The sequence below is a fragment of the Podarcis pityusensis genome, assembly GCF_964106645.2.
Source record: "Podarcis pityusensis genome assembly, chromosome: 2".
Classification (NCBI taxonomy): domain Eukaryota; kingdom Metazoa; phylum Chordata; class Lepidosauria; order Squamata; family Lacertidae; genus Podarcis; species Podarcis pityusensis.
The window spans coordinates 71452005-71479141 of record NC_138029.1 but is presented as its reverse complement, the minus strand read 5'-3'; the positions used below and the strand labels follow the sequence as shown (position 1 = coordinate 71479141).

Below are 27137 nucleotides of genomic sequence, written 5' to 3'. Positions count from 1 at the left end.
CTGAGAGAGGAACCAAATTTGAATCCGGCAACCAAGTGAGGCTTGAACTGGAAACCGAGAGGTTCATTGTAGGGCCTGATAGCAGCGGCTGCAGGGAGAGAGCGCTCCTTCCAGGGAAGCTTCCCGGGTTCAGGGCGGGGGAAGGAAGCCGGAGGACAAGAGCTCGAGACGGGCGGGGAAGCTTCGCGGGTCACCTCGAGAGAAGTCTCGCTCCATCTCCCTGGAGCTGGGCGAGAGGACGGACTCCTGGGCTCCCTCTTTCTCTGCCAGTCTTTTATAGGCAGAGGCTTTGTGAGTTTGGGAAGCTGCCTAATTGTACATTTTTATTCTTCTTCTGTTCAGTCCCCGCAACCAAAGCTTCTTTCCCCACCACTTAGGCTCGTGAGGTTAGTTATTCTTGGAGACACTGACTAGCCCAAGGTAGAGATTTAAAGGAGGGGTTCTTAACCCGTGGGATTCAGCAGGTTTGTGGAGTTGGGGGGGGGAGGGATTATTATTATTATTATTATTATTATTATTATTTATTTACCCTCTTCATTTCCTTCCTGTTGTTTTGAAAACGGTCTTCAGGGAAGGGGAATCTGAGGAAGGGTTCGCAGCTTTCATCAAATTCTGAAAGCGGTCTGTGCTTGTTGAATCTTCCTTTTGATAAGGGGCAGTATTTTGTCCTAATGTTTTGCGAATACTTTGTTTGTAATGAATATCTGACCTATATCTTGCTGGCTAGTGGTAGTTGACGTACTGAACATCCCATATTACAGTTGGTGTTACCCAGTTAAGTAACTGGCTGTGACAGTGAAAGAGCTTTGGAGGGGAGTGTAAAGTGTTTTCGTTGGCTGTTTGGGACTATAGAGCAAAACCAGAAATGCAGGAAGGAATACTTTGCCCTCTGGATTTTGCTGCTGTTATTTTTGTCTAAGTTTCCAGTAACCTGTGTAGGGCACAGAGAAGAAGAAGAAGAGTTTGGATTTGATATCCCGCTTTATCACTACTTGAAGGAGTCTCAAAGCAGCTAACAATCTCCTTTCCCTTTTCTCCCCCACAACAAACACTCTGTGAAGTGAGTGGGGCTGAGAGACTTCAAAGAAGTGTGACTAGCCCAAGGTCACCCAGCAGCTGCATGTGGAGGAGCGGAGACATGAACCCGGTTCACCAGATTACAAGTCTACCGCTCCTAACCACTACACCACACTCAGCAAGTGCAAATTCAGTTCTTCAGTGTACAGGTGGGGAAAGGGAAGCAGCATTCAGGATATGCCCTTGTGACTGTTTTCTTATTGGGCAGAACCTCTTTTAAGTTTAGTGTTTCTTTTTGCAGAGAGGCTGTTCCACATCTGAGTTTTTGCATCTTTTCCTTGATCTTGCAGTTGTAAAGGATGCCTATCCGTGCCCATTGTACCATCTGCTCAGATTTCTTTGATAATGAGAGGGATGTGGCAGCTATTCACTGTGGACATACTTTCCACCATTTATGGTGAGTACTGTATAAACAAATGGCAAAACTGGTGGAGGAAAGTTATTTAAGAACCTAAGCAACTCTCTTTTTTTTTTTTTACACATCAACTTTTCATTACATCTTATTTGTGAAATAATACTTGGAAACATCTTATTTTTTACTATTTATTCATTAAGAGCATTTTTAACCTGCCCTTGTTCAAATGATTCCAAGGCAGGTTACAAAGGGAGCAAAAATAAGAGTAAGTGTAAGTAAAATATACAGAATTTGAAAAATCCAACATGAAAACACAATGTGTTATAACAATGAGCAAACATCTGGGCAAATAGAAGTTTCTAGCTGGCTCCCAATTGTCAGCAATATTGGTGCCTGCCATACTTCAGAGGAGTAGGCTATTCTATAATAGGGGCACCTCCACAAAGGGTGCCATATCTCATGCCACCGCAGGATGGTGAGACAATGAAAAGGGCCTGTTCCTCCATATCTAAGGGCCCAGGCAGGCTGATATTATAGTTGTAGGTACAATAGAAAGAAGCATTAAGGCAAGTTTTTTTGTTGTTGGCTGGTGTCTTTGTGGTTTAGGAGGGGGGATGGATATGTTGATCATCAAGAAACTGCAATTATAGAAACAGTGTGCTGGTTAGGAGTAGGACAATAATTTTTCTCTGCCTGATAAAATAGGTCTGTAACTCATTTCCTCAGTTTGTTGTGTCCTGCTTTTCCTTCTGTGTCACGAATGCCTGTCAAAATATTTGAGGACTGAAGGACCAGGTTCACAGTGGTACTGAGCCATTTCTAGCTTAATGCACTGTGTGCATATTTTGTGCTACAGTGGTGCCTCGGGTTACAGATGCTTCAGGTTACAGACTCCGCTAACCCAGAAATAGAACATCGGGTTAAGAACTTTGCTTCATGATTAGAACAGAAATCGCGCAGCAACAGGAGGCCCCATTAGCTAAAGTAGTACCTCAGGTTAAGAACAGTCTCAGGTTAAGAACGGACCTCCAGAATGAATTAAGTTCTTAACCTGAGGTACCACTGTATTTCCTATATTGAAGATATGTCCAAATGAGTGTTTCAAGACAAACTCTATATATTCCTAAGACATATCCATATCCTATTCATTTATCACGATTTGTATCACTTTATAATCATATCACAAGCGAGCCTGCATGCCTTGTACCACTCATTGTCTACCAAGCTAAATACTGTCCCAATGGCAACGGCAATAATACTTAAGATGTTCAGCACTGTGATGTTGCAAACTGAAATTTCAGCAAAACTGCTTTATTTTAAATGGGAGTTGAAATGTGTGAAACTTGCATGGAAATAAATCTCAGGGTAGTAAGTGTGCACAGGATTGCAGCCCTGTGTATTACAGGGTGTTGGCCCTGTGGCAGAATTAATTCTAAAACTGTCTGTCTCAAGACTAGATGAGTTTTGTTTGTAACTGATAATACCTGCGTGTAGTGAGGTGAGCATATTCTCCAGATAATATTCTCTACAAACTGTAAATTCTAATGTAAGAACCAATTTTACAACCCACATTTAAAAAACATAGCAAATAATAAGTCAAGCTATGATAGTGCCAGTGTAAGTAATGAATAATGATTTTTTTGAACCAGTTACATTACTGGGCATTGTGTCATTCACCATTGACAGTTCTGAAATGTGAGCTACAGAAAACATTTTTAAAACAAAATGCTATTCATTTAATTTGATGAACATTTGAATTCATTTGTATTTCAACTACTGTATATGTAATAGCCTTTTTTCTATTTTGGTGTGACCTTATTTTTAGCAATTTTATACCCTTGGCCATACAGTGTGCTTATTATTTTTTACAGAAAGTAGCTTTAATGCTTTATAAACTTAAAGTATCTAGGCCTATACAATTATGTGTAACAGCATGTGAGGTGGCCTTGATTTAAACAGTTGACATTTGTATGTTTTTATTTAATGCCAAAAAAACTGGGTTTTGCAGTGCCATTCAATGGTACAAGGTGTCATTTACCTGAGACTGACATACTGAAATATGTTATCATATAATGATAATACATTTAATGTTAATGGCTTCTTTTTTATATGCATGCATATAGATTTGTTTATCAAGCTATGTTTTAGTCACCAACACAGTTATTAAGTGTTAGAGCTATTAGAAGCACAAGATAGCCTATTACTGAATTTACTTGTATCAAACCTTAACATGCCAATTTTTAATTTCAAGTTTGGTGCAAAAAATCAAAGAATGTGAATTCACTGCATTGCCCCATTGAATAAAAGTATCTGTACAGTTTCTGGTTGCCATCTGAACAAGTTTACCCATGAATAAACATGTATGTTAACTAATTATATCATTTTCAATGCATTAAAATGAATATTCTCCTATTTTAAATGAGAATTCTCTAATATTCTCATTAATTGAGAATATTCTCGAGAATATTCTCCAAAAGATTATTCTCGAGAATTTAACATCACTACCTGTGTGGTTCATGTTAAGAAGCACCATTTGTTAACAATCACTTTGTCATCTCTTCCCCTCTAGCCTCATCCAGTGGTTTGACACAGCACCAAGTCGGACTTGTCCACAATGCAGAATCCAGGTGAGTCTTCAGCCTGTGCTCACTGAAATAATCTGTCATATTTCATCATCTTTACCATATGAGTACTTTGCCTTCCAAGGCTGAGGAGTTCTGTTTCAGTAACGACCTGTCCAGACTGGATGGAGGGGTGTGGTCGGAAGAGAAAGAAAGACTACCCAAATGAGAGAAGGTAACTTTGGAGAAGGGGCCATCAACCTTGCTTCCTTGAAGCATAAAGTCATGGAATTACTATAAAAGTTTTTTGGGGGGCACTCCTGCGCTCTCTCTCTATATATGCTCTTGGATTGAATCTTCCCATTGCTTTGCTTTTACCAAAGCTTAGCATGTACTGGGAAGTGTAAGCTAGATCATATCTCTTCAGTTAGAAGGTTCATTGCTTTCACTTTAAGTACTGTAAGTTCAGCATTCAACTGATTTAGAATTCATCTTTTATTGGCAGAGGATTTTGATGGCCTCAGCACAGAGGTCCAAATCTGGAGAAAGTTGATTATGTTTGGGGCCCACTAAAATCAATAGGACAAGTTAGCTGTGATTGGTTGATTGATTGATTTTCAGTTAATTTCAGTGAGATTTATTTATCTGTTTTAGAATATTTTAATCTGACTTTATAGCATTGAGACACTCTCAAAGCAGCTTAGAAAATATTCTCACAATAAAAATCACATTCAGGTCTGGTGTCAGAATTAGAAATAACACGGTGTCTCCATGGTGCCAGGGTTATTCGGGTGGCATTTCCTGCTCTGATCTTTGGTGTTGCTCTTTGGTTTTTGCCTACTAAGCAGCAGCTTCCATTTATGTCCTCTGGGAGTGCGACTAAGCAGCTGGACCTAAATGAGCCCATGATAGAGGAAGGTCTTCCATTGCAGATAGTCTTGAGTATGAGTAGCTTTCTTCAGATTCTTCTTCAGAGCCCCTTCTCTTTGAAATTACTAAATCTAAGCCGCTAGCTAGCTAGCTGTACAAGTAGCTGCAGTTAGTTTTTGACTTCTGTTTCTTGAACATCCCTTTGTGGATAATGGAAATAGGAATGGGGATGCTGCAGATACAAGGAAAAATCAAAAGCCCTGCTGCGTATACATGAGCTGTTATATGTAAATGAGCTTTTGGGATGGTGGCCATAAGTGTGGTGTACCCTGTTAATACGGCAATAATTAGAGTCGAGACCTTTGGTATTTGGCTGTTACAATGTTATTTATTAGCTTCAAAGGAACACCAGTGTGCAGGTGCCAAGCTGCATGTTGCCTTCTTATTTGTCTTTTTCAGTCCTTGCCAGGTCTTAGCCCTTGTTGCTCTTCTGACTTGTTGATTCCCTCTGTTCTTCGCCGCCTCTCGCATCTTTGGGTTACCATGGAGCTATCGTGAAATAACATCTTATGTAGCTGTAACTATGCAATTAGCTGGTGTCATGACTGTATATAATACTTAAAACACAAAGCGGTAGCTGCATGGGGGAGGTGGAGAGAGCTATGAAATTCAATTTCGGTAATATTTTTTTCCTCATAAAGCAAGCAGCACGTACTTGGATTTGGCACAGCGTGAGCTTAGCCTCAGCTGCTGAGCTAAAGCTGCCAGAGAACAAATTGCACTTGCTTCCAAGGTGCTTGAATTGTTTTGTCAAAATTCCAAAATTTTGTGCTGGAATAATGGCTCCACACTTGGAAAGTCTGTTACTGGAATTCTGAGCCAAAGAATTTCATAGCGGCAGTAGCGATGTGAAGTGCATCATATGCTACATTGCAATATGCTAGACAGGTCGCATTAATATCCCTTGCTGTGCCTGATGCCCAACAGAACTGTCTTTCCTCCAAGCCCTGTGCTATAGAATATGGTTTCTAGTAAACACAAGCAATCATCCTGATTCAAGGTCAAGGGGTGTGTGGGTGTGGGTGGATTAGATTAGATGTGTCTTCTGAAATCTCAATATTTATATTGTCTTGAAACATCATTTCCCATCTTATTGCAACAGGCACCTCCTTTTTCACAGTCACGTCCTTATTCTTTCACATATTACGTGTAGGTTGGCAAAAGACACATAATCAACAAACTGTTCTTTGATGTTGCCCTGGAGGAACAGACAGGACTGGATGCAGAAAGTCTACAGGTATGTATGTGCAACAGCTTGCTCCCATCATCTATGTTGGAAAAAAAATCTTCCCTGTAAATATTTGCTGTCATTGGCTAGGCATAGGATCAAAGGTGAATCTGCTTCTGCACTTGTTTCTGCTTCTGGAGGCCCACCTCAGTTAGACTCTACATGACCTCAGATCTTCGGGTTTAAAAATGCTTTCATTTTAAGAGCAAGTTGGCATAAAAGGAATTCTATCAATTTCTTCCAATTTTCTGCCATTCAGACTCCTTTCAAAGAGCATGGCCTTCTTAATTATGTTTGTTTTTGTTAGCCTCTTCCTATTATCCTCGGATATTGTGCAGATCAAGAGTAACACAGCTATGTTAAAGTCTGGAGGCTGAATGGAATGTTGTTCTAGTTGCCTGTAGGAACGAGCGAAGAGAGGATAGTTTGCAGTCTTTGCAATGCTCATTGGGTGGAAGCTGTTGAAAGAATACGGTCTGTTTATAGTCTTCATCTGACAACTCGGCACATAGTTACATTTTTACTGTTCCTCAGTGTTATCAGTTAGCTTGCTCTGTGAGATCTTTTGATCCACAATAAGAGAAAGAGACATTTAAAAAATAATACAAAAATTAGATTGCACAGTGTGTATGGGTGTAGGATATATAATAATGTTACAAGACTTGGAAAAACATAGGCTATAATCTTATGATACATACTGTGTTACGAATAAATATTTAAGACAAGCTTCATCTGGGAAGGTACATCAATTATAGTGCAATCCTATATGTGTTTACTTTGAAATAAACCCAGTTAGGTTAGAACCAATGGAACCTACTCTAAGGTGAATGTCTGTGGGATTGCAGCCTTAACGTGTTTGAGATCACTACTGTGCTGGCAATGAGAAATCCTGAATGCAAAATCATGGCGCTAAAGCGCTGTGTACTCTCAACAATAATTTATCCTTGGCAAAATGCTATTTCCTCTGTATCTTAGTCATTTAAAAAGTCTCCATTGACCTTGATATAATAGGACTCTTCTACCCTCTTGTGTTTAAAGTTAGCATGTGCTATGGTTGTCATAATTAGAATGTCCATGACAACAAGTTTTGTGTCTGTGTGCCTAATTCCCTGATATAGGTAACAGTTCCATCAGAAATAAAGCTGTCATATTCACAGAAAAGAGACTAAAAGCAACCTGATAAATGTGGTCAATAAACAAGGTAGTTGCATAGATTCAAAAATAACTTGATGCACATAAAAGCTCTCTTTATATTTACTAGGATTTCTTTAAGCATATTATTCAGTAGGTGCACTATTCAACAAAGGAAAGTTATTACAGAGAAGAATGACTGAGAATTAAATGTGTTCCTGTCATAGCAACAACATATCTTGAGTACCTTAAGTAACAGTTCAGCCAATCGGCAAAGTGAATACTGAAACACTTCTAAAAGAAAATGGCTTATGCTAGCACACCTAGAGAGCCATAGAAAGCATTAGTTCACTTGAATGAAGCAGCAGTGGTTTGCCAGGTGTTACTCTTGAGCTGCAAAATACTGAAAACCACATTTTTTTTCAGAGTAGGATGGCATGGCAATTAAGAGAAACACCATCTCTTGGTTTGCTTCCTGTTATAACAAGAACATTCTTGGCTATAAGTTGGCAGCTGCTAATAGTTATTAGCATATATAGCACTAATGTTAGTTTTGTATTGTGGATGCTACAAGTCCATGGAATTGAGGGGGGTCAACTATCTTGCTCCAATATTTAGAGGGGTAGATGTGTTGGTCTGTTGCAGCAATTGGTCTGTTGTGACACCTTAGACTGACAAATTTAGTATGGTATAAGTTTTTTGTGGGTTAAAGTCCACTTATTTGCGACCCTTTAAGGTGCCCCAAGTCTCTCATTGCCCCCCCAACTTGTCACTGGCATAAATTTTTTAACCATTAATGTATGTACAAATAGCCCATGCGTTGCCCAGTTTCCCTTAAATAAAAATGATCCACATTCTAAATTAGTTATGGGCTGGGGTATCACCATAAAGGCTCCTTCTACCTTCACTGCTTCCTTTCTCTGCTTCCAAACTTAGCATTCGCACCAGGTTTCTTCATAATTCCACATAGCTGATTTCCTTTCCCTGATATGCTTCCCGAACGTGAAATGAACCCTGGGCTGCCTCTTTCGTTGCACTTTCTGGATCCCAGTTGACTTGGTAGAGACCTCATTCCCTTTCTTCTGTCACATCAAACTTGGCAACACTTTCTCCTACATGTTTTATTCTAGGATCAGCCCTTCCTCTTGTCCCATTTTGATATAAAGGGAAAGGGACCCCTGACCATTAGGTCCAGTCGTGGCCAACTCTGGGGTTGTGGCGCTCATCTTGCTTTATTGGCCGAGGGAGCCGGCGTACAGCTTCCGGGTCATGTGGCCAGCATGACTAAGCCACTTCTGGCGAACCAGAGCAGCGCACGGAAACGCCGTTTACCTTCCCGCTGGAGCGGTACCTATTTATCTACTTGCACTTCGTGCTTTCGAACTGCTAGGTTGGCAGGAGCAGGGACCGAGCAACAGGAGCTCACCCCGTCACGGGGATTTGAACCGCCGACCTTCTGATCGGAAAGCCCTAGGCTCTGTGGTTTAACACACGGCACCACCTGCATCCCTCCCATTTTAATATAGCTCCATACAGATGGAGGGCAGGCATAAGCCCTCTTCATCTCTGCCCTAAGCTTCCCTTATCAACCTCCAGGCAGTCTACTGAGCTGCATCATTGAGATTCCTATAAAACACATCTCTTCTTTACTTCAATGGAAGAGAAAGGAAGCCTTAGTGTACATATTGCTGGTATTGCTGTCAAATAAGGGAAGAGGGATACTTTGGCTTCTACCCTGCCCATACAAGCTGTGTGTGTACAATCATATTTCACTCCGTATTATGTTGTCAGCTTGTGTTTTCTATTGAATCAATGCCTTCTGATTTATTTATTTATTTAGTTTCCTAACCATTTTATTTCAACAACATATTTGCCATGAGATTCTAATAATCCATACAATATACTGCAGTGCACCATGAATGACATGCTGTTAGTTTGGTGACCTTATTCAATTAATTATTTTCTTAAATTAATATAGACATGATGTCTTTGCATGAATAGTTTCAGTAACATGCTGTGTTTGGTGGGGGGTGAGGGTGCTGTCATACTACATTTTACTCAATGCCCAGCTTATTGTCTGCTATGTCCTGCAGGCCTAATTCAGCCTTTATGCTTTCTAGGGTTTGCAGACTCTCATCAGATTCCACCCCCCCCCACCTGATAAATCAGCTTTTCCTTTTTCTTTTTAAAGTAGAAATATGAGCATGAAGTAGATCCATGTTGGCATCATTAAGTACTGTAAATTCTGGCTATATGCCATGTATTTTATTTTTTCAGTATTAAATACTGCCAGCTGTTACATAGCTCCTTTGGGTGTTCATTTGGCACCTCCTCAACCTACTTGGTGCCAGCCAGTTCATTGCTGCCCTTTCATCCAGCTGCTGTTCTGTGTCGTTATCAATTTCCAAGCTCATTTGAATGAGCATTAAACAAGCTTTTGGTTTGACTCATTGTGCCTCTATCCAGATGCATTCATAAATTGCTTGTTGGACTCTGTCCAAACACTAGTTTTGTAACACTATTGCACTCCAGCTAATTATCCATTGATTACAAATATTAGTTAAAAATATTTGGGACTCAAATTCTTTCTGGCAGGATCTGTGCTTGGCTGGCTTGTTAAGTTAAAATAGTGTTGAAATACTTCTTCGTTGTTGTTTTTCCCATTTGAGATTTCTAAAGCTGTTTGACAAAAGCAAAATGACAGTGTGAGAAATAGGGCGGCAAGTGGTAAGACAATCGCTCTTGATGTTTTTTTCAGTTCTGAGCTCCAGCCCTCTGCCCACTTCTAAAATAATCCTAGGATATAGGTTATTAATAAAGCTTCGACAGTTGTGACTATTTTCTGTATAACTTGGTCCGTGTGAGTGTGAATAGTGTTTGGGTAGATATCCTAAAATCACTCTGACACACCTTTTAAAGCTCTGATGTGGGCTTGTATGTTGTGCTGCCACCTAATTTGTTTTTTTATGTGTTATATTTCAGAATGAACTGGATAGGATGAAAGCCCAGTTAGCCATGAAAGGTGAGTTGAAAAATAGAAGAGGAAGAGGTTTGCCCTTTAGTAAAGTATTTATGTGTCCCAGTAAAGTATTAACTTTACTGAAGACTTTACTGAGATACGGTTGGCGCTGTGGTCTAAACCACAGAGCCTAGGGCTTGCCGGTCAGAAGGTCGGCGGTTCGAATCCCCGCGATGGGGTGAGCTCCCATTTCTCTGTCCCAGCTCCTGCCAACCTAGCAGTTCAAAAGCACGTCAAAGTGCAAGTAGATAAATAGGTACCGCTCCCGCGGGAAGGTAAACGGCATTTCCATGCACTGCTCTGGTTTCACCAGAAACGGCTTAGTCATGCTGGCCACATGACCCGGAAAAACTGTCAGCTCCCTCAGCCAGTAAAGCGAGATGAGCGCTGCAACCCCAGTGTCGTCCGCGACTGGACTTAACTGTCAGGGGTCCTTTACCCTTTTATTTTATTTTTTAAGAATTAACAAGCCTTGCATGATGACTTAAAGCTGTGTTTAAAACTGAAGAGTTAAGATACTTCCCACTCACTCCACTCCAAACACATATATACATGAAATGCTTTGGGTCACTTGTTGACCAGAGTTTAAAGACTCTGCTCAGCCACAGGGATTTGGCATGACACAGCTGAGCTTGGTGAAAAACTTCAGTGAGACTATTCAGATAAACTTAAGGTAAATGCCTCCTTCTTACGAAACTTGTACCTGCCTAATGTCAGTGGTTTTGTAGTGAAAAATTGCAGAGGTGTTGCATATAATTGAGAAGCCAAATAGAAGTAGGAAACGGAGGAGGGGAGAGGATTTTGTCAGCTATCTGAATGATGGTCCATGTGTCTGGTTGCTCATGTGATTCCATTTCCCCATTGCTTTAAAGAGCATTATAACTTTAATTTTAGAAATGCTTTATGGAGACAGTTAAGTGAAAGCCTTGGAGACTTTGTTGATGGCTTTTAAAGCATTGTCTGTAGGCAGCTGTGAGTCATAGGCAGTGAAGGGAAAATGTCACTCAAAATGAATGACAGAAATTCCAAAACATGAGAATGCAGTAAAATGAAGAGATTTTAAATGAGCAACCAGGGAAGGTTCTTCTGTTTCTAATGAGCTGTCTTTTCCCATTGGACTGTTTGCCTTCCTCGACAATTACAAATTAAGGAGCCAAAAATAAGCTACATCTCTCCCTGAAATGAACAACTTCCCTCATAGCTTGCATACTGAGACAGGAGCAACTGTTATATTGAACCTGAGGGTGGCTTGTAGCACTGTACCTTGCTTGGTTAAGAAACACATTGAAGCTTTGACACACTTTAGGTGCTCTTTGGAGGGGAATAAAAGGTGATTATCTGCCTAATCAGTTTTGCAGGCCTGCCATATCTCTAATATAAATGTGTCTTTTATGAAGTCTTGATGGTCCTGTAACTTTTGCAGATGCACAAACTGGGACAATGTGTTTTGTTCCAGGAATTAAACGAAGTACGTTACATTTAAATTTCTTGCTCAGGGCGCAAAGTGTGGTGAAAGTAAATAAGTTAGAATAGGAATGTAACAATACAGTAACATAATTGTTCTGTGTGTCATCGTTGTCTCACTATTCACAGGAACAGCTGAAATCTTGCCTAAGCATGTACCCAGCACACAAGGGTTCACACCAAAAACAGAATACAGAGTCTTTTAAAGTCAGACATCAAAATTTCATGGTTTTGTAAATGTTATGTTTATGAATAATGCTGACTCCCTGCACAGTACTTAATTGTACCGGAGCTTGTTTTGATGCTTGGGAGGGTGGGAGCTGATGGCTACCATATTGGCATTGCCAACTGAACAGGTTCTGAAGAGAGCACACTGTTACTCTTGTTCTAAACTTAAAGAAACCTTGAAGCTTAGTGGAGCTTGTAACAAGGATTATTTGAAGCGGCACATGGTTCTCACAGAACAGATTCAGTAATGGCCATCCAATAGTTCCAAGCAATTTCTAGACCAAGGGTGGCTAAATTGGATCCCTCCAGAAGACTACAGCTCCTGTCATTCATGATCATTGGCCACAGTGGCTGGAGCTGATAATAGTTGGAGCCCTAACAGCAACTGGAGGGCCACAGGTTAGCCACCCCTGTTTTATGACTTTGAAAGTTCCCCTTGCTTTGCTTGTTGTTCGTCACGTTCCTGCCCAAAGTCCAAAGACCTAAAGAACTTGGGGAGATTTGTTTAAAGCACTGTAATTGTGTTTTGTTTTGTTTTTTGTTTCAGAGAAGGAGAAACGGGATATCCAAAATATTGTGAATTCACTAAGGGAGACCCTGGATTTGCGTAATGCCACCATTGAATCACTCCAGAAATCTGTGACTCAGATGACAATGTTGTGTGCTACTCTCAAGGTATGTTCAAAATGGTCTGGGTCTGTACTGTAATATGATAAGATTCTCTTCTGGTTACCATATATCTGAAGGTAAAAAGAAGAAGAAGTGTGAGATTGTGTGTTTGCGTATAAGATGCCATCGTACTGTAAAATCATTTAACCTTCCTGATTTCAACCATACACAGTTGAAGGTGAGCTGATTGGAATGGTGGGACTTAAATCCAAGTAAGGTGAAGTGCTTACAACCCCCTTTCATGCCAGGTTTTCCCAGTGCAGAAAGAGTTTTTAAGCTCTCTGCCTTGGTTGGGGGGCCCAATGCGTGCTCAGTGCACTGGCTTGCATGGAGGCAGTTTGAGTATACGTACTTCCATGTATACATTGAACCCTTGAAAATGAGCCGCCACATAGGATGTGATTGTCCTGTGTCTTAAATACATCTCATGGTATGACTTGAAAGTTTTAATGTACAACATCCAGCATCCTAAGGTAAAAAGTCCTTTTAGACTTAGCAGGGGAGACAAAAGATGAAGCAAGTATAAACCAGGCAGGTGAGACTTCCATCGTGGAGTACCAGATGATTCTAAATCTAAGGTTTTGGCATTTGCTTCCCTTTGCCTTTATCTTATAAAAGCCCAAATGCAGGATGTAACACTTTCTTGATTTTGCTGGTTTGGTGTTTGCTCAGGTTTGGGAAAACAGGCTGCTTGGCAGGTGAGGCTGGCTTGGCCCAATCACCTGATATCATGTATGATGTTAGATGTGATCAAGTAACTAGACAACTGGGCCATAAGGACTTCTGAAATGCTTTAGAAACTCTGGGCACAAGTCCCAACAATTGGGATTTATGGTGCTTCAGAAGCACTATAAATCAGAAGCCCCACATGCAGTGCTTCTGAAGTGCCAACAGTCAACAGATCATTGGGACTTCAAAGCACAGCACTGTACTCCTTACAAGCCTCTTGCAAAGAGCCCATTGTCAGGGCATCAAAGAGTTTCATAGCCTGACGTCAAACGGGCCTAGAGGCGGTAGGGGATCAGAAACTGGCCTTCCGGCCAAATGCATTTCTCTACCCTGTGCTAAACTGTCCCTATAAAAAAGTGACATTCGTGCTTATCGAGGGGTTGAAATGGGAAGAAAGTATGTACGTCACCAGTGTTCTGCACTAGCATGTAAAAGTAGCTGTAGTGAGTCTGGTCTGTTTTGAGAATGAATATCTCCTCCCGCATTGCTTAGGAATACAACCAAGTGGGATCTGGGAGAGTCCACCTCTGTGTGTGTGGATAAATGATAGGATATAGATGTGATAAAGAACCTTATAGTTATTCCCTTTCTTTTCTCTTTCTTTTCTATATCTTGGTTTTTTATTCTTGTTCTGCAGACTAGGCTGATTTTAATGGTATTTTATGCCAAAAATTTTCATTATTTTTTTTTAAAGGAATACGACCTTGGCATCTGCTGAAGACAAATGTTTGTTGATTTGGTTTTAGACTACTAGCCACATCCTCTTCCATCCCATCCAAAAATAATGCCCAAGTAAATTGATTTTTACCATAATTCCTGATATGATGTCCTCATGAGTGATAGGTCCATGGGTCAAATATTATGCCTTGAGAAAAGAGACTATAATATTTTCTCAAATATTATGCCTTGAGAAAAGAGGCTAAGCTGAAAACACAGTTTGGCTGTGTGATAGTGGAAGACATTTTAAGTGAGAACTTCCATGTCAAGATGCGTTTCTGGAAATGATGTGAGTTAGATGGGTTATAACGACTTGTTTCTGCCTTTTAGATCTCTGTTGATATGAATGCAGTTTCATGAGTTGGCAAGCGGAAAAGGGTTGTTTCTCTTGGTGCTCAACAGATGTCGCATTTTAGGCTGCACTTTTAACGTGACATGATCAGAAGGAAGCTGAGATACACAAATCATTCATGCTATCTTTTCATTGCTCTTCCATATTCTGACTTCTCCCAGGACAGTTGATGTTTCAGTGAGGTGTACTTTATTCGGTGCTTTTTCTAATCATGCAGACCCTGCAGCTGCTCTAAGACACTGGGGCTAAGCCTATTAATTATGTAATCTGAGGCAACCGCACCCCACCCCAGATTTGGAGACAGCTTTCAAACTTTGTATGCATTTTCTGTCTAGAGCTTATAATTTCTTCCCAATTCTGAAAAACAGAATTGCAACCGAAGCTGTCTCCAAGCATGCTATCAATGTGCGGCAAGTGCCAAATGGGTGAGCTTTGCTTTTCCTTCTTGGCTGTGCTGGAGAAAGCCTCTCTAGCAACAGCAGAAGCTAAATCCACTGTGCCCTTCCTGTTCTGGCCATTAAATGCATTAGCATTACCAGCTAGATGCTGCTGACGAGTTAAAAAGCTAAAATGGAAGCTTTGGGAAGAGTTGTCAAAACTGGGGATTAACGAAGACTGAGTGAGCTCTCATCAGCCAGCCAGCATTTTAGGCATTCATTTCTGTAAGTACATGAGGTAGGGAAGTAGTATGTTGGCAAATACATCTAGAATATTTCACCTTCTGTATGGAGTAAAGCTTAATATCATCTTGTAGATATTCTAGTCTTTGACCAGTCTTTTCTCTGAAGTATGATCAAACGGCATTGCTTCTTCCCTAGCTTTCAGTTCAGAGGGAAAGTAGGCAGGATCCTTTGAAGTTTGTGCCAAGCTGACCAACCCAATCAAAGCCTAGAAATCACAAGTGTATTGAAGGAGGTTTATTTTCTTTAAATCTGCTGAGGAAGCTTCCTAAACACACACTGCATTGATCCTGTGCAGGTCACTCTATATTCAAGGAAGCTGCGCATTTTAATATAAGTATAGAAGCTGTTACAATATGATGATGGTTAAAGTGGGGTAGACTTTCAGTGGTGGTCTCATGAGAGCAGAGTAAAATGAAAGGAAGGAATTTGTGAGATATTTTCCTGCTCACAAAAGAGAAATCATGATATTGTACAAGTTTGTTTCTACCATGTTGCACTTAAATTAGACCACATGCATGATACAGTTATCTACAGATCATGAACAAGTTGCCATGAAGCATTCATGTGGCACTTTTAAAAAAAAAATGCACTGCAAGAGTGGAAACAAGAAGTATTTAAGGGGGAATGTTTTTTTCCTGGAATTAAGTACTTCTCTCATTTGTAAGCAATGACCTCAATCTGTAAATATTATTATTAGATAAGTTATGATCCATGGATATGCCAGACACCTGAAATGTAAACTGTGGGCTATTGAAGTAGCAAGAGCTTTGGAAATGGCTTGATGTTAAGTCCAAATTTTGCTTCCATGGGGATTCCTCTTAAACAAAAATAGTGCTTTTTTTCTCAGAAACAAATGAAGTATCTGGAGCAACAGCAAGATGATGCGAAGAGTGCAAAAGAGGAGGCCCGAAGGCTGAGAAATAGACTGAAAACATTGGAGGGGTGAGAAAACAAGCTTTGGCTCTATACATACATCTTCTGGTTCTGTTAGCAGACTGCTCAGCAACCTCACATTTCTAGAAGACATCATTGGACCAGAAGACCTTTGAGGCCTCTTCCAACTCTGAGTCTGTAACTTTACAGTAGAAACACTTATTGAATTTACTTCTGTATTGCACACCTGTTTTGCCAAATATGTTGCAAAAATTAGGGTGTGCATTAGATTCGAGGGCGCATTACATTCGAGAAAATACGGTACTTAGGATTTCAGGGCACACTAGCATGCAATGTCATACGTCTCCCGTGACCCAGCCTTCCTCTTGAATTTAATCTTTCTGGGGAGGGCAAAAGATTTACAGTGATTTGTCAGGGGATACTCTCCCTTCCTTTTTGGCTTAAGGTGGCGGGGGGGGGGGGGAGTGAAGTAAGCAGCAGCAGTAAGGAGGATCTGGCAGCCTGCCTGTGTATAGAGCCTTGGCCACCCTGTTTCCTGGTCTTCTGCTCCCTGAACCCAGTGACAGTCCTTACTCACTGCACTACTCTGCTCTGTTCCTCAACTCCTTCATCTCTCCCTCTTACTCTTTCTTGCTCTCCAGCCCAGATCACGGCTGCTCTCCTTCTTTGTTCCCTTCCTTCCTCTTTTTCCTTCCTTCCGCCTGTCTCCGCCTCTCCTTTCCATTCCGGACACCCTTGAGGGTCAAAGGTTCTGCTCTGCCTTGCACCAGCTAATCAGAGAGAAGGGAAGAGGGATCAGATGGAAGAAGGAATGTAATGTGCACCTTTCTTTGCCAAATTACATCACAAAAATTAGATTCAATGGCCCATTACATTCGAGTAAATACGGTAAGTGTTTCCAACATGAGCCTTGCCCCTTTATCATGTGCTTGTCTGATAATAATTGATGCTCAACTTTCTTACAAATGGCCATGTTTCTGAGTTTGTTTGCTAGAGGAAATTTAATACTGGTAACTCCTGATTTTGTTATTTATAATATTTACATACCATCTAATATGTGAAATCACCAAGTGGTTTACATAAAATACAGTAAGATCATTTGGGGTGGGGGGGGAATGCAGCAGTATAATTCCCATTCAACTGAAGCACACTAGTGTGCATATGAATCCAGCTGTGTTGGGGGGGAAATCATTGCTAGTGTGAAATACAGGATGCGTCTCTTCCAGGATTAACTGTTTCTGTGTTTTTATAACATGGACAAGCTGCCACTGAACAAAAAGCAACAACCCACCTGTAATCTACCTTCCTTCGTACCAGGATTGAGACACTGCTGCAAAGTCAACGTCCCGAGGTAGAAAAGATGATCCGTGAAATGGGAACAGGTCAGGCCGCAGTGGAACAGCTTGCCGTCTATTGTATCTCACTGAAAAAGTAGGTGTATTAAATGCAGTAGCTTATTGACTTGGATTGGGTTTGTGTGGTACCCCCTAAAGGAATCGGTGGAAAAGTTAATCACAATAGGTGCTCTGGCAGAACGCTAGTTGCAGTGCTAAGCCTTGGTGAATATAATTGAGGTGGCATAGATGGAAGATTTCAACACTGCAAGTATGCTATTGTTGCATTAGTGACACATCCATTGCTATGGAAACCACCTTCAGAGCTTTGCCAGAGTGCTCAGGAGGTGATTGTTTGATGAGAACGGAGGGGATGAATTATTGTCATGATTCTGAGTAAGGCAGCATGGCCCCTGAATATCTCCCTTGTGCTGAGCAGAGTGCTTTACACTCCTGTGACATTAAGTATGCTGTAGTCGCCAGTCCCTACTGTGTGCACTAGAGGCCTTTTTATTTATACCGTTTATAATTCACAGCTTGTGCAGGCAATGTCAGATAGCAAATGGGTAATCACAACTTTTAATAATGAGCTACCAGCGTGAAGTGTACCTGCATTGTAATCAGTAACTTCAGCACTGTTTTATAATAGCATTAAATTGCTTTTAGAACCTTGAACTTAAAAATAAAAATTGAATTGTTGCATCTCATTTCATTAATGAGAATGTAAAATACAGCACACGACTCAAGATTGTTTAAACATCCTATGCATTTTGACATGGAATATTCTCTTCTGCCATTCTGCTGCTTGTCCTGGCCCAAACCAAGTAGCGCTATTCCCCTGAAAGCATGTTTTCTCGCCTACGCTGTAGTGTATCAGTGTTTTAACACTGTTCAAGTCAGTGTTGGCTTGTTCGGTGCTGTCTTCTCCCTGGAAGTTCTTGTATATATAACAGAAACTTCTGCAGGCACTTAAGCTGTGAAACGAAAATCTTCAGTCTAAATTTGGTTATTGGCTTTATCTAAGAGCTGTTTGCTTGAAAGCATGTTCAACAGATGGACTAATTTGGGCCCTCTCCAGGGAATATGAAAATCTGAAGGAGTCTCAGAAAGCATCAAACGATACAAAAGAGAAGCTGAGAAAGGAGTTGTTTTCTGCTAATCACAAGGTAAAAGATGTGTTGGTGCTCTTGCAGACACGTTACAGAGGTATTTATGTGCAGCTCTTCATCAGTAACGCTACCGAAATAAAGCAAAATACGTTTTAATTAGGTATGTATTTGTTTAACACAATTCCTGTCCCAGCACTTACATTGACCATGTTGGCCGCTATCTTAAGCTGAGAAGTTCAGCTGTAGGTTCCCTAAGATTCCTCAATATGTCTGCATAACATTTATTAGTCTGCCTCAGTATTCTTTCTGCTTCTGCATAACAAGAATTGAAAAACACTCCTAATAAAGCATCGTGTTATACATATATAACTGCACAAGGACAGTTTATAGTTTTAAAGTCAAAATGCACAACTGTCTCTTGAAAATCCCTCTGGATTAATATCAGGAAGGGTCTTAATTTGTACTGTAAACACAGGTGTAGGGAGGAAGGGTGGGAGAGGGTTTCTCTCTTGAGAATATACTGGGAATGGCAAGAGTTTATTGTACCTTTATTATAAATGCCTACTTACAAGCACACTGAATTACTTTGAGCAACCTAGTACAGTGGTATCTCGGGTTAAGTATTTAATTCGTTCCGGAGGTCCATTCTTAACCTGAAGCACCACTTTAGCTAATGGGGCCTGCTGCTGCTGCCGCGCCACCAGAGCACGATTTCTGTTCTCATCCTGAAGCAAAGTTCTAAACCCGAGGTACTATTTCTGGGTTAGCAGAGTCTGTAACCTGAAGCGTATGTAACCTCAGGTAACACTGTACCGCTGCCCTCAGCAGCTTCTCATTGACACCTGAAGAGATGAGCCACATTGGAGCTCCCTCTGCAGGAGCCTTGAAAGAATAAGAATCTGTTTCCATTTAGGACATCTTTATTTACAATACAGTAAATTATTTTATCCTGAAGTCTAAGAATGTGCATTTGTAAAACATAAACCACTGTAGTTTTTTTGAGCACTTAGAAGCTTGATGTACTGTTGTATCCCATCATGTACTAGACTTCCAACATAGTTTTAAATCTATAGTTACAGAAGACAGTTCTAGAGTTGGAGAAAACAACAGAAGAGGTGAAGAGCACCCAGGCTGATCTGAGAAATGCAGATAATGAGATAATGGTGAGAACCTTCTTTTAACCTGCTGATAATTATTGTGGCCCTACAGCCTTTGTAGTGTATAGTCCAAATACTGTTCTAAATTCTACCCTGATTAAAAATGGCTGGGAGGCATCCTCAACTTCAAGATGCCTGTATCTTTGCAAGAGGGGATGTAGAAATCTTGGCTTTTGGTAGGATTTCTGACATGTATTAATTGCTGCTCTTTCTTTCCACAGAGTTTGAAAAAGAAGATAAGAGTGATGCAAGATACCATTAAAGTGTCATCATTAAGCAATGAAGCACTTGGCCGGCTTGTCTCTGAAAGGTTGGTTTAGAGAAATTCAGTGTCTATTGATGTAGCAGAGTTACTGTACCAAAGATTTTGTCCAATATAAGCATTTCACACCTTCCTGAGCTGTCCAAAAGTACATCATAAGATGCCTTACATATAGTCAGGCTATTTGTCCAACTAGCCCAGTACTGCCTACTGTGACTGGGAGTGGTTCTCCAGGGTCTTTCCCACCACCTGTCATCTCCAACTCCTCAAAAGATTCCATCAACGGTGTCTACGAAAAATTTTACACATCACTTGGGAAGACAGGCGAACTAATATCAGTGTACTGGAAAAAGCAAAGATCACCAGTCTTGAAGCAATGATTCTTCAACATCAACTTCGTTAGACTGGTCATGTTGTGCGGATGCCTGAAAATCGTCTTCCAAAGCAACTACTCTATTCCAGACTTAAAAATGGAAAGTGTAATGCTGGTGGTCAACAATAGAGGTTTAAAGACTGTCTCAAGGCAAATCTTTAAAAATGTAGTATAAACACTGACAACTGGGAAACACTGGCCTGCGAGCGCTCCAGTTGGAGAACAGCCTTTACCAAAGGTGTCATGGGTTTTGAAGACACTCAAACTCAGGACGCAAGGGAGAAATGTGCTAAGAGGAAGGCATGCTTGGCAAATCCACACCGTGATCAACTCCCACCCGGAAACCAATGTCCCCACTATGGAAGGATGTGTGAATCCAGAATTGGCCTCCACAGTCACTTACAGACTCACTATTAAAACCGTGTTTATGGAAGACAATCTTACTCGGCTACGAGTGATCGCCAAAGAAGAAAGAAGAAGATTATATCAAACAGTAACCTAACCTTCCTATAACAGGCCAGTTTTACAGTACACTAACATGAATGGGATGTGAAGACCCCAGGCAACCTGCCAGTCATTTTGGTAATTTTGAACACTTTGCACATGTTGCTAGAAAGCAGAAGGAAGTTCTCTTTCTGAATTTAGTTCTACTGTATCCGTATTATATACTGTCATTGCCTTCCACCATCAGGAATGAGTACCAATAGGAAGCTAGTATTTAGATGGTACAGTATGTGGTGTGGGCTGGAAACTGAGACAGTTACCTGTCTGACAGTGTAATGTGTTGTGATATTTGTACAATTTTGCCTTACAGCCCTGCTCCTTTAGAATTGTTAACCCCAAAGCTCCATCGACCAGCTCACAGTGATGAGATTGACCTGAATGATACTTTTGATGTACAGACACCAAAGAATGATACCTTTGATGTACAGACACCAAAGCATCCACCTCACAAGAGCATCTGTGCTCCTGCAAAAAAACTTAAACTGGATAAAAAGTTGTGAGTCACAGTTGCTTCCCTTTTTACTGGGTGTATGTTGTACTCTTGATCTGTCTGGTATTCTCACTTCTGCATGCACTGTAAGCAATTTTCCAGCCATCTTAACACTTTTAATTTGTATACTGCCTTTCTATATTACTATACAGAAGGCGGTTTACAAGCTGAAGAAATAACAAATTGTACAACAAAGATCACATTTTGTTCTCATTGCTTTTGATGGAAATATCTCATTTTAAAGCTTTTGTTCACTGCAGAAGACTGTCACAACATATCTTACCTGTTGTGAGAGTAAAGTGAGACTTTGCCCCCAAAGTTTTGTCCATTATCTTTCTCAAATATCTCATTGAAAAGTCTCAATAACTAGGTGCTACTCTAACAGGGTAATTCCTAACCTGCATGCTTGCAATCTAAGACAGACAGACAACCGCTTCAGGAAGAGGAAGGGAGAGCACAAACCCAAGCTACATAATTTGCGTAATAAGGAAACTTTAGTTTGTAGATTTCTTAAATAAGCACCCCTCATTTGTGTTACTTCTAACAAGTGCTTTATCTCTGCTCCTGTTGAATCCTAGAGATAATGAAGAATGACTTTCCTACTTACAGAAAGACTTTGGGGTAGGGTAGGGATGGGAACCTCAGGTGCAGGGGTCAAATGTGGCTCTCCAAGCCTCTCTCTGGCCCTTGGGACTCTCCTCAGCCACACACCCTCGCCAGACCTGCTTCACATCCTCCTTGTGCCATTCTGCCTGGCTGGAATGTGCCCTTGCACTCTGATAATGCCTCTTGCTTTTGTCTGGATGGAAGATAAGAGAAGGATATATACAAACTAGTGTAGTGTACAAAGGTAATAATTACATTTGTTACTTTGCCCACTTTTTCTGGCCCCACCCACCACTGGCATGGTGGCCCCTAGAAAGATTACGGCCGTCTGGCTGAAAAGGGTTCCCCATCCCTGAGTTAGGGCTTCAGCGAAATGATAACAATGGCAGCGAGGCAAAAGTAATGAAAGATCTACCACGTTTGCCTGTTGATCAGACCAGAGGCTTTTATCTTAGTGGTCAGAACAGAGAGAAGGGAGGAGAAGAGAACATTATAGTTGTATTTTATTATTATTTTAATTGAGAAGCCTATACTTTTGTAGTATGTCCACTGCTAACAGCTGCTGGGAGTCATAGTCCATAGGCTACCAGGTTGGCAAATCCTGTTTTAGGTGTTGGCTTATGATCTGGGCCACATTGTGAAAATTCATGTATGAATTCAAACTGGTGCCTCCAACTCGAAAGGGATATATTGAGCAATTTACTACTTTGTGGTGTGTAATCTAAATTGTGTGTGGGTTTGTTTGTTTTTTCCAGTGCACCTGTGACAAGTTTATCAAGAGTTCTGAAAGAAACAGTGGAGGTATTGTAACGGATAACCTGAGTAGCAACTATAACCTCTTCAATCCACTGTCTTTAGAGCTATTTTGAAAGCCATCTTTTCTCTAGACAGCCAAATTCTGCATGGATTTTAAAGTAATACATTTTTCTGTGTTATAGAAAATAGTAAATATTACAGTTAACCCTGAGAGGTGTGCGAGAGTCAGCTTCCCACTGCTATGTATTCTGAATTATCTGGGGCAGGGTGTCCGTACTGTGTTGTCATCTGTTGATCTATCAGCTGGCACCAGAGCCCAGTGACTTTCAAACTTCCATTCCTCTCTAAGAATGTTTAAAAAATCTGCGTTTGCAGAAACGACCATTTCCTTTCGCACAATACTGTAGATGGATTACATGGATTCTAGTAGTGCTGCTTGTGTTTGGTTGCAAATATGAGTATTTTAGTTTAACTCTCCTACTTCTTCAAATACGGTTCAGAGCTGCTCAACTGACACAGATGATGAGCATCTGGAAGATCTTCTGCCTGCTTTCATTAGAAACTCTGTTATGTCCAAGAGGCCACCTGCAAGCAACATGCTTGTACCACAAAGGAACACAGGAATAGTGAGTACAAGTGGGATGTGCATCAGAGTTTTGCAGTGTGGAGTGTTCCTGCTTAATCTGCCAACCAGCAGCCAGCAAAACCCTGTTCCTGGACATGCCTTCTCATGTGCTCGTCTACAAATCTTACAAATTCAATATGCTCTGTGCTTTTTATTGCTAGTGGACCTGCTTAGACACCTGATCATGCAGCACATACTTAGCATATTCTGATCACCAAATCCTCTAGTGTGTTATGTGCCCTTTTACCCACTCCAATCCTTTTTCAATTTCATAACAACTTCCTCCATGGGAGTCATATGCTTTTGCATTTTTAACTACTGGATTCTCTTCCTTGTAGGTGAGAACTGGGTATGATGGCTTAGGAGGCAGAACCAAATTCATTCAGCCTGTATCCTTTCCTAAGATCTGTCCTGCAGAAGCTATGCTGATATCCAGCGGCACTGAATCTATGGTGATCAATGACACAAAAGACTAAGAAGAAACAGTGGCATTTACTAAGCCATCAGGCAATGTTCCAGTTGGAACAGTGACGTTCTGGCTTAAATTCAAAGTGAGGAGAAGCCGAAATAATGGAATATATTTGGGGAATATATCCCTCTAGAATCAATCAGAATATACCTTGTATGAGTTCTCGGCTACAGTGTTCTACATTTACAGTCATTCCTTGGTTTTCAAACAGCCTAGTTCTCAAATGTTTTGGCTCCTGGACGATTGAAACTCGGAAGTGACTGTTCCGGTTTTCGAACATTCTTCTGGAAGCCAAACGTCCGACAGGGCTTCCGCGGCTTCCAATTGGCTGCAGGAGCTTCCTGCAGCCAATCAGAAGTCGTGCTTTGGAAGTCGAATGCTTTGGCAGCCAAACAGACTTCCGTAACAGATTTCATTCAACTTTCAAGGTACGGCGGTACTGGGGAAAGAAGTGGCCCCAGGAAACCTGGATCAGGATCTTGTTCAAATCCCACTTGTGAATCTATCGGGCTGAGTTTACTTCTGCTGTAGAGATGAAAGAAATGCACTGTTTAAATTAGGTAAATATATACACTTTCGTTCCCTGAAAACTGGAAAACCTATATAAGTTGGGGGTTTTTTCCAGTTTTTGCAGCTGGCAGAGTATTTCAAGACACATTTGCAGCAAATGCTACATTTTTCAGAGGATACCATGAGTGTTTCTAGATACCATTGTTGTTTCTAGCATATCTGTGTTCACATTCAACTTAATGTTCCTTTCCCTCCCCTTGTGCAGAGTTAAGAGGTCAGTAATCCAATATTTGTCATCAAGAGCCTGTCTTTGTAATGAGCTGTTGATGGTTATTGTTTTGAAGCTTAGGTAGCAGTAAAACACTACTAGGAGAGGGATCTGTCTGCTACCATCTCTTGGTCAGCCTTTGACTGGGCGATGGGAATCAAAAACATTTGACTCCGTGATCAACTAAAACCTGACCTTTCTTCTCTCACTTGGGAGGTTGGGGGAAAATGACCCTGAAGGAGGGACTCAGGGGGAGAGAAAATAATTTAGCCCCCAGATATAATGATTTATACGTGTCGGATATGTATGGGAATGTAAAACCTTTCTTTTAAATATTTGGCCACTATTTTCCTTGACATGTCTCATTTCAGAGTATATCAACAGAGATTCGCCCCCTGGCTTTGAGGTGCAAGAAAAGAAGTGTTTCTAAGCAACCAACAGCAGCCGCTTCTGGCATCAGTCAGACTAAACTAGACAACTTCCTTAAGTAACTATGGATCTCTCTAGCTTAGACATAGATAATCAGAGGCCAGGAATTATCTTCTACAGCAGACAGAACAGCATGGACCTCAGTGAGCCAGGACAACTCCACAGTGGCACAGCAGCTGCACTCCCCCTGGCTTTGTCTTCATCTGACTCTTCCCACCCCCCCAACCCCGCAGATTGAACATGGAGGAATGGCTTTGCTGTGCTACTAGACTTTAGGGGAGAAAAGGACTGAGTAGTTTCTGTTCCAGAATGCCTTCTCTCTCTGCTGTCTTGCAGTACTGTATTTTAATCCTGGTAAGCCAAGGAAGCCTTGGCTCCTGTAACTTTGACAGTGGGGAATTCTACATCTGAAGAGAATATGGCTTGAGAAGCGTCTCCTCCGTAAAATGCTGCTATGTTAAGCATCTGTGACATGGAAACCTTCATGTAAGAAGAGAATTATTATTTGCAACTGTCAAGTTGCATTGGTGTCTTGAGTGATTGGGTGGCATACGCAAGAAAAGAATTTATGTAATTGATCTTCTAACATCAGGGAGCAAGGTCATGTCTTTGCCAGATATGTCTGCTAGATCTGTTAGCTCTTGATCCTCATCTTTGGTGGCAGCACTTAATGCTCAGTTAACGCTGAATTTCTCCATTCTTTTCCCTGATTTGGGGTATTTCCCCCCCTTTTTAGGATGATACTTTTTGGGAACAATGTTTTTTGTCTCAAGGAATGTCCTGCTGAAGGTGAACAGATTCTGTTGTTTTTATGTAATCATGCAAAATTGATAGCCTGTCCCTAAGCCTGCAGATATTCATGTTTCTTACTTGAACACCCAGTTCCTCAATCTCTTAACATGCCTAAAGTGTTCAAACTAATTTCAAGCATTCTGCAGCTTCACAAAAGCAAATGTTGTCTCACATATCTGGCATTCAGTTGTCACCTTTTTCTCCTTGAGTTAAAGTGTACTGTGTTTGAGAGATGAATATTTTTAGAGGGAACCTGCAATATTTGGATCTGTATTTTACTTTGATTTTTGTCCTAGACATTTCTGCCCACCCCCAAACTTTTGGTGCGATTTGTCTCTGAATTTTTTGTTTCCTGCCTTCAAGGACGGTTTTATAGAGCATATGGATATTGTTCTTCCAGAGTTAGACTTCTGATTTCCTGATGGAATAGCAAAATTCAACTATCGTTTGTAGTTACTGCTGAGTCTAGGCTTAAAGTGGGTTTGCCCCCAAAGTTTTAAGGATTCAATCCATAAAATGGGGATTAAAAAATATTGCTTATCTGAAGCAAATGTCCACTTGTTTCCTTAAAGAGATTCAGGCAGAAGGGACCTTCTGAGTTGGAGTTACCCTGGTGTTTTGACTCGCAGGGAAATCTGGTAAAAAGCTTTTGCTGAATATCTCCACCTTAACTCCAAAGTTAAGTTGCAAGCTTACCCAAGACATAAATCAATCAATGAATGAACTTGTACTTAAAATTCATAATTGTATTTATTTTGAATAAATGTTGTATGTGCCCCATCCGTTAAAATGTTACACAGTATTAAGAATGATCACTCTGTTGCTGCACTAAGAGGCTATAATGGCACAAATTGCTAACTGTACATCTGGGAGGGAGGGTCACAGCCCCTCCAGGCGAGGATTCTAGATATGATAAAACCAGAACGTTTGGGTATAACATAAGGACAGCCTTGCTGAATCAGACCAAAAGCCTATCTAGTGTTCTGCTTGCAAGTAGCCAACCAGATAGATGCCCAGTAAATCCTTCAATCAAGACATGAGGGAAAGCAACCTTTCCAGCTGTTGTTCCTCAGTGACTTATACTGATGCTCCTTGGTGATCCTGGAGGTAGAATATAGCCATTATTACTGATACCCATACTGGAATTATCTGCATTCTTTTTCTACTGACGTCACTGCTTAGTATCCCACCTCCAACTCAGGATAGCCATGTATCTGATGAAGTGGGCTGTAGTCCAACTAAACCTTAAGCTATGACAATGCTTAATATTTAAAGAGTCACAATATTCCTTTTTTCCTATGTCTCTTGGAAGCAATTCCTACTTATCACAGGCCCACAAGTAAATTACCGTTTGTTATCACTGATGCTGTTTATGTTATCCTGCCCTCCCTTAAAGGAGTTCAGGGCAGCATACAT

General features: G+C 40.9%; 1 protein-coding gene and 1 long non-coding RNA gene across 8 annotated transcripts; one reads left to right on the top strand and one right to left on the bottom strand.

Annotated features, from left to right (window-relative positions):
* TRAIP (TRAF interacting protein) lies at positions 1-26516 on the top strand. 7 transcript variants are annotated; one of them, XM_080995564.1, is made up of 16 exons: positions 6-176; positions 1368-1474; positions 4002-4059; positions 6077-6160; positions 10265-10304; positions 12541-12668; positions 15991-16085; positions 17355-17468; positions 18450-18537; positions 19554-19643; positions 19859-19947; positions 21087-21272; positions 22628-22673; positions 23129-23254; positions 23592-23642; positions 24872-26516. In XM_080995564.1, exons 2-16 carry the CDS (start codon positions 1377-1379, stop codon positions 24989-24991), a joined length of 1413 nt encoding a protein of 470 aa, XP_080851690.1. In that variant the 5' UTR covers positions 6-176; positions 1368-1376; the 3' UTR covers positions 24992-26516. The 7 variants fall into 7 exon arrangements, with proteins under 7 accessions (XP_080851684.1, XP_080851690.1, XP_080851687.1 ...); XM_080995558.1 differs by lacking the exons at positions 23592-23642; positions 24872-26516 and having other exon boundaries at positions 1-291; positions 23129-23584; XM_080995561.1 differs by lacking the exons at positions 23592-23642; positions 24872-26516 and having other exon boundaries at positions 12-35; positions 23129-23584.
* LOC308471527 lies at positions 5194-17456 on the bottom strand. The gene is made up of 3 exons (XR_013982994.1): positions 17329-17456; positions 16615-16807; positions 5194-5412 (listed from the first exon to the last, which is right to left on the bottom strand). It is a non-coding gene; the product is annotated as an uncharacterized lncRNA (long non-coding RNA).
* Positions 26517-27137: the final 621 nt, after the last annotated feature.

Coding starts and splice junctions, on each gene's coding strand:
- TRAIP (XM_080995558.1), top strand. CDS start 1,377: ATGCCTATCCGTGCCCATTGTACCATCTGCTCAGATTTCTTTGATAAT. Junction 21,273..22,627: donor CTTAAACTGGATAAAAAGTT/GTGAGTCACAGT, acceptor TGTTTTTTCCAG/TGCACCTGTGACAAGTTTAT. Junction 22,674..23,128: donor TTCTGAAAGAAACAGTGGAG/GTATTGTAACGG, acceptor AATACGGTTCAG/AGCTGCTCAACTGACACAGA.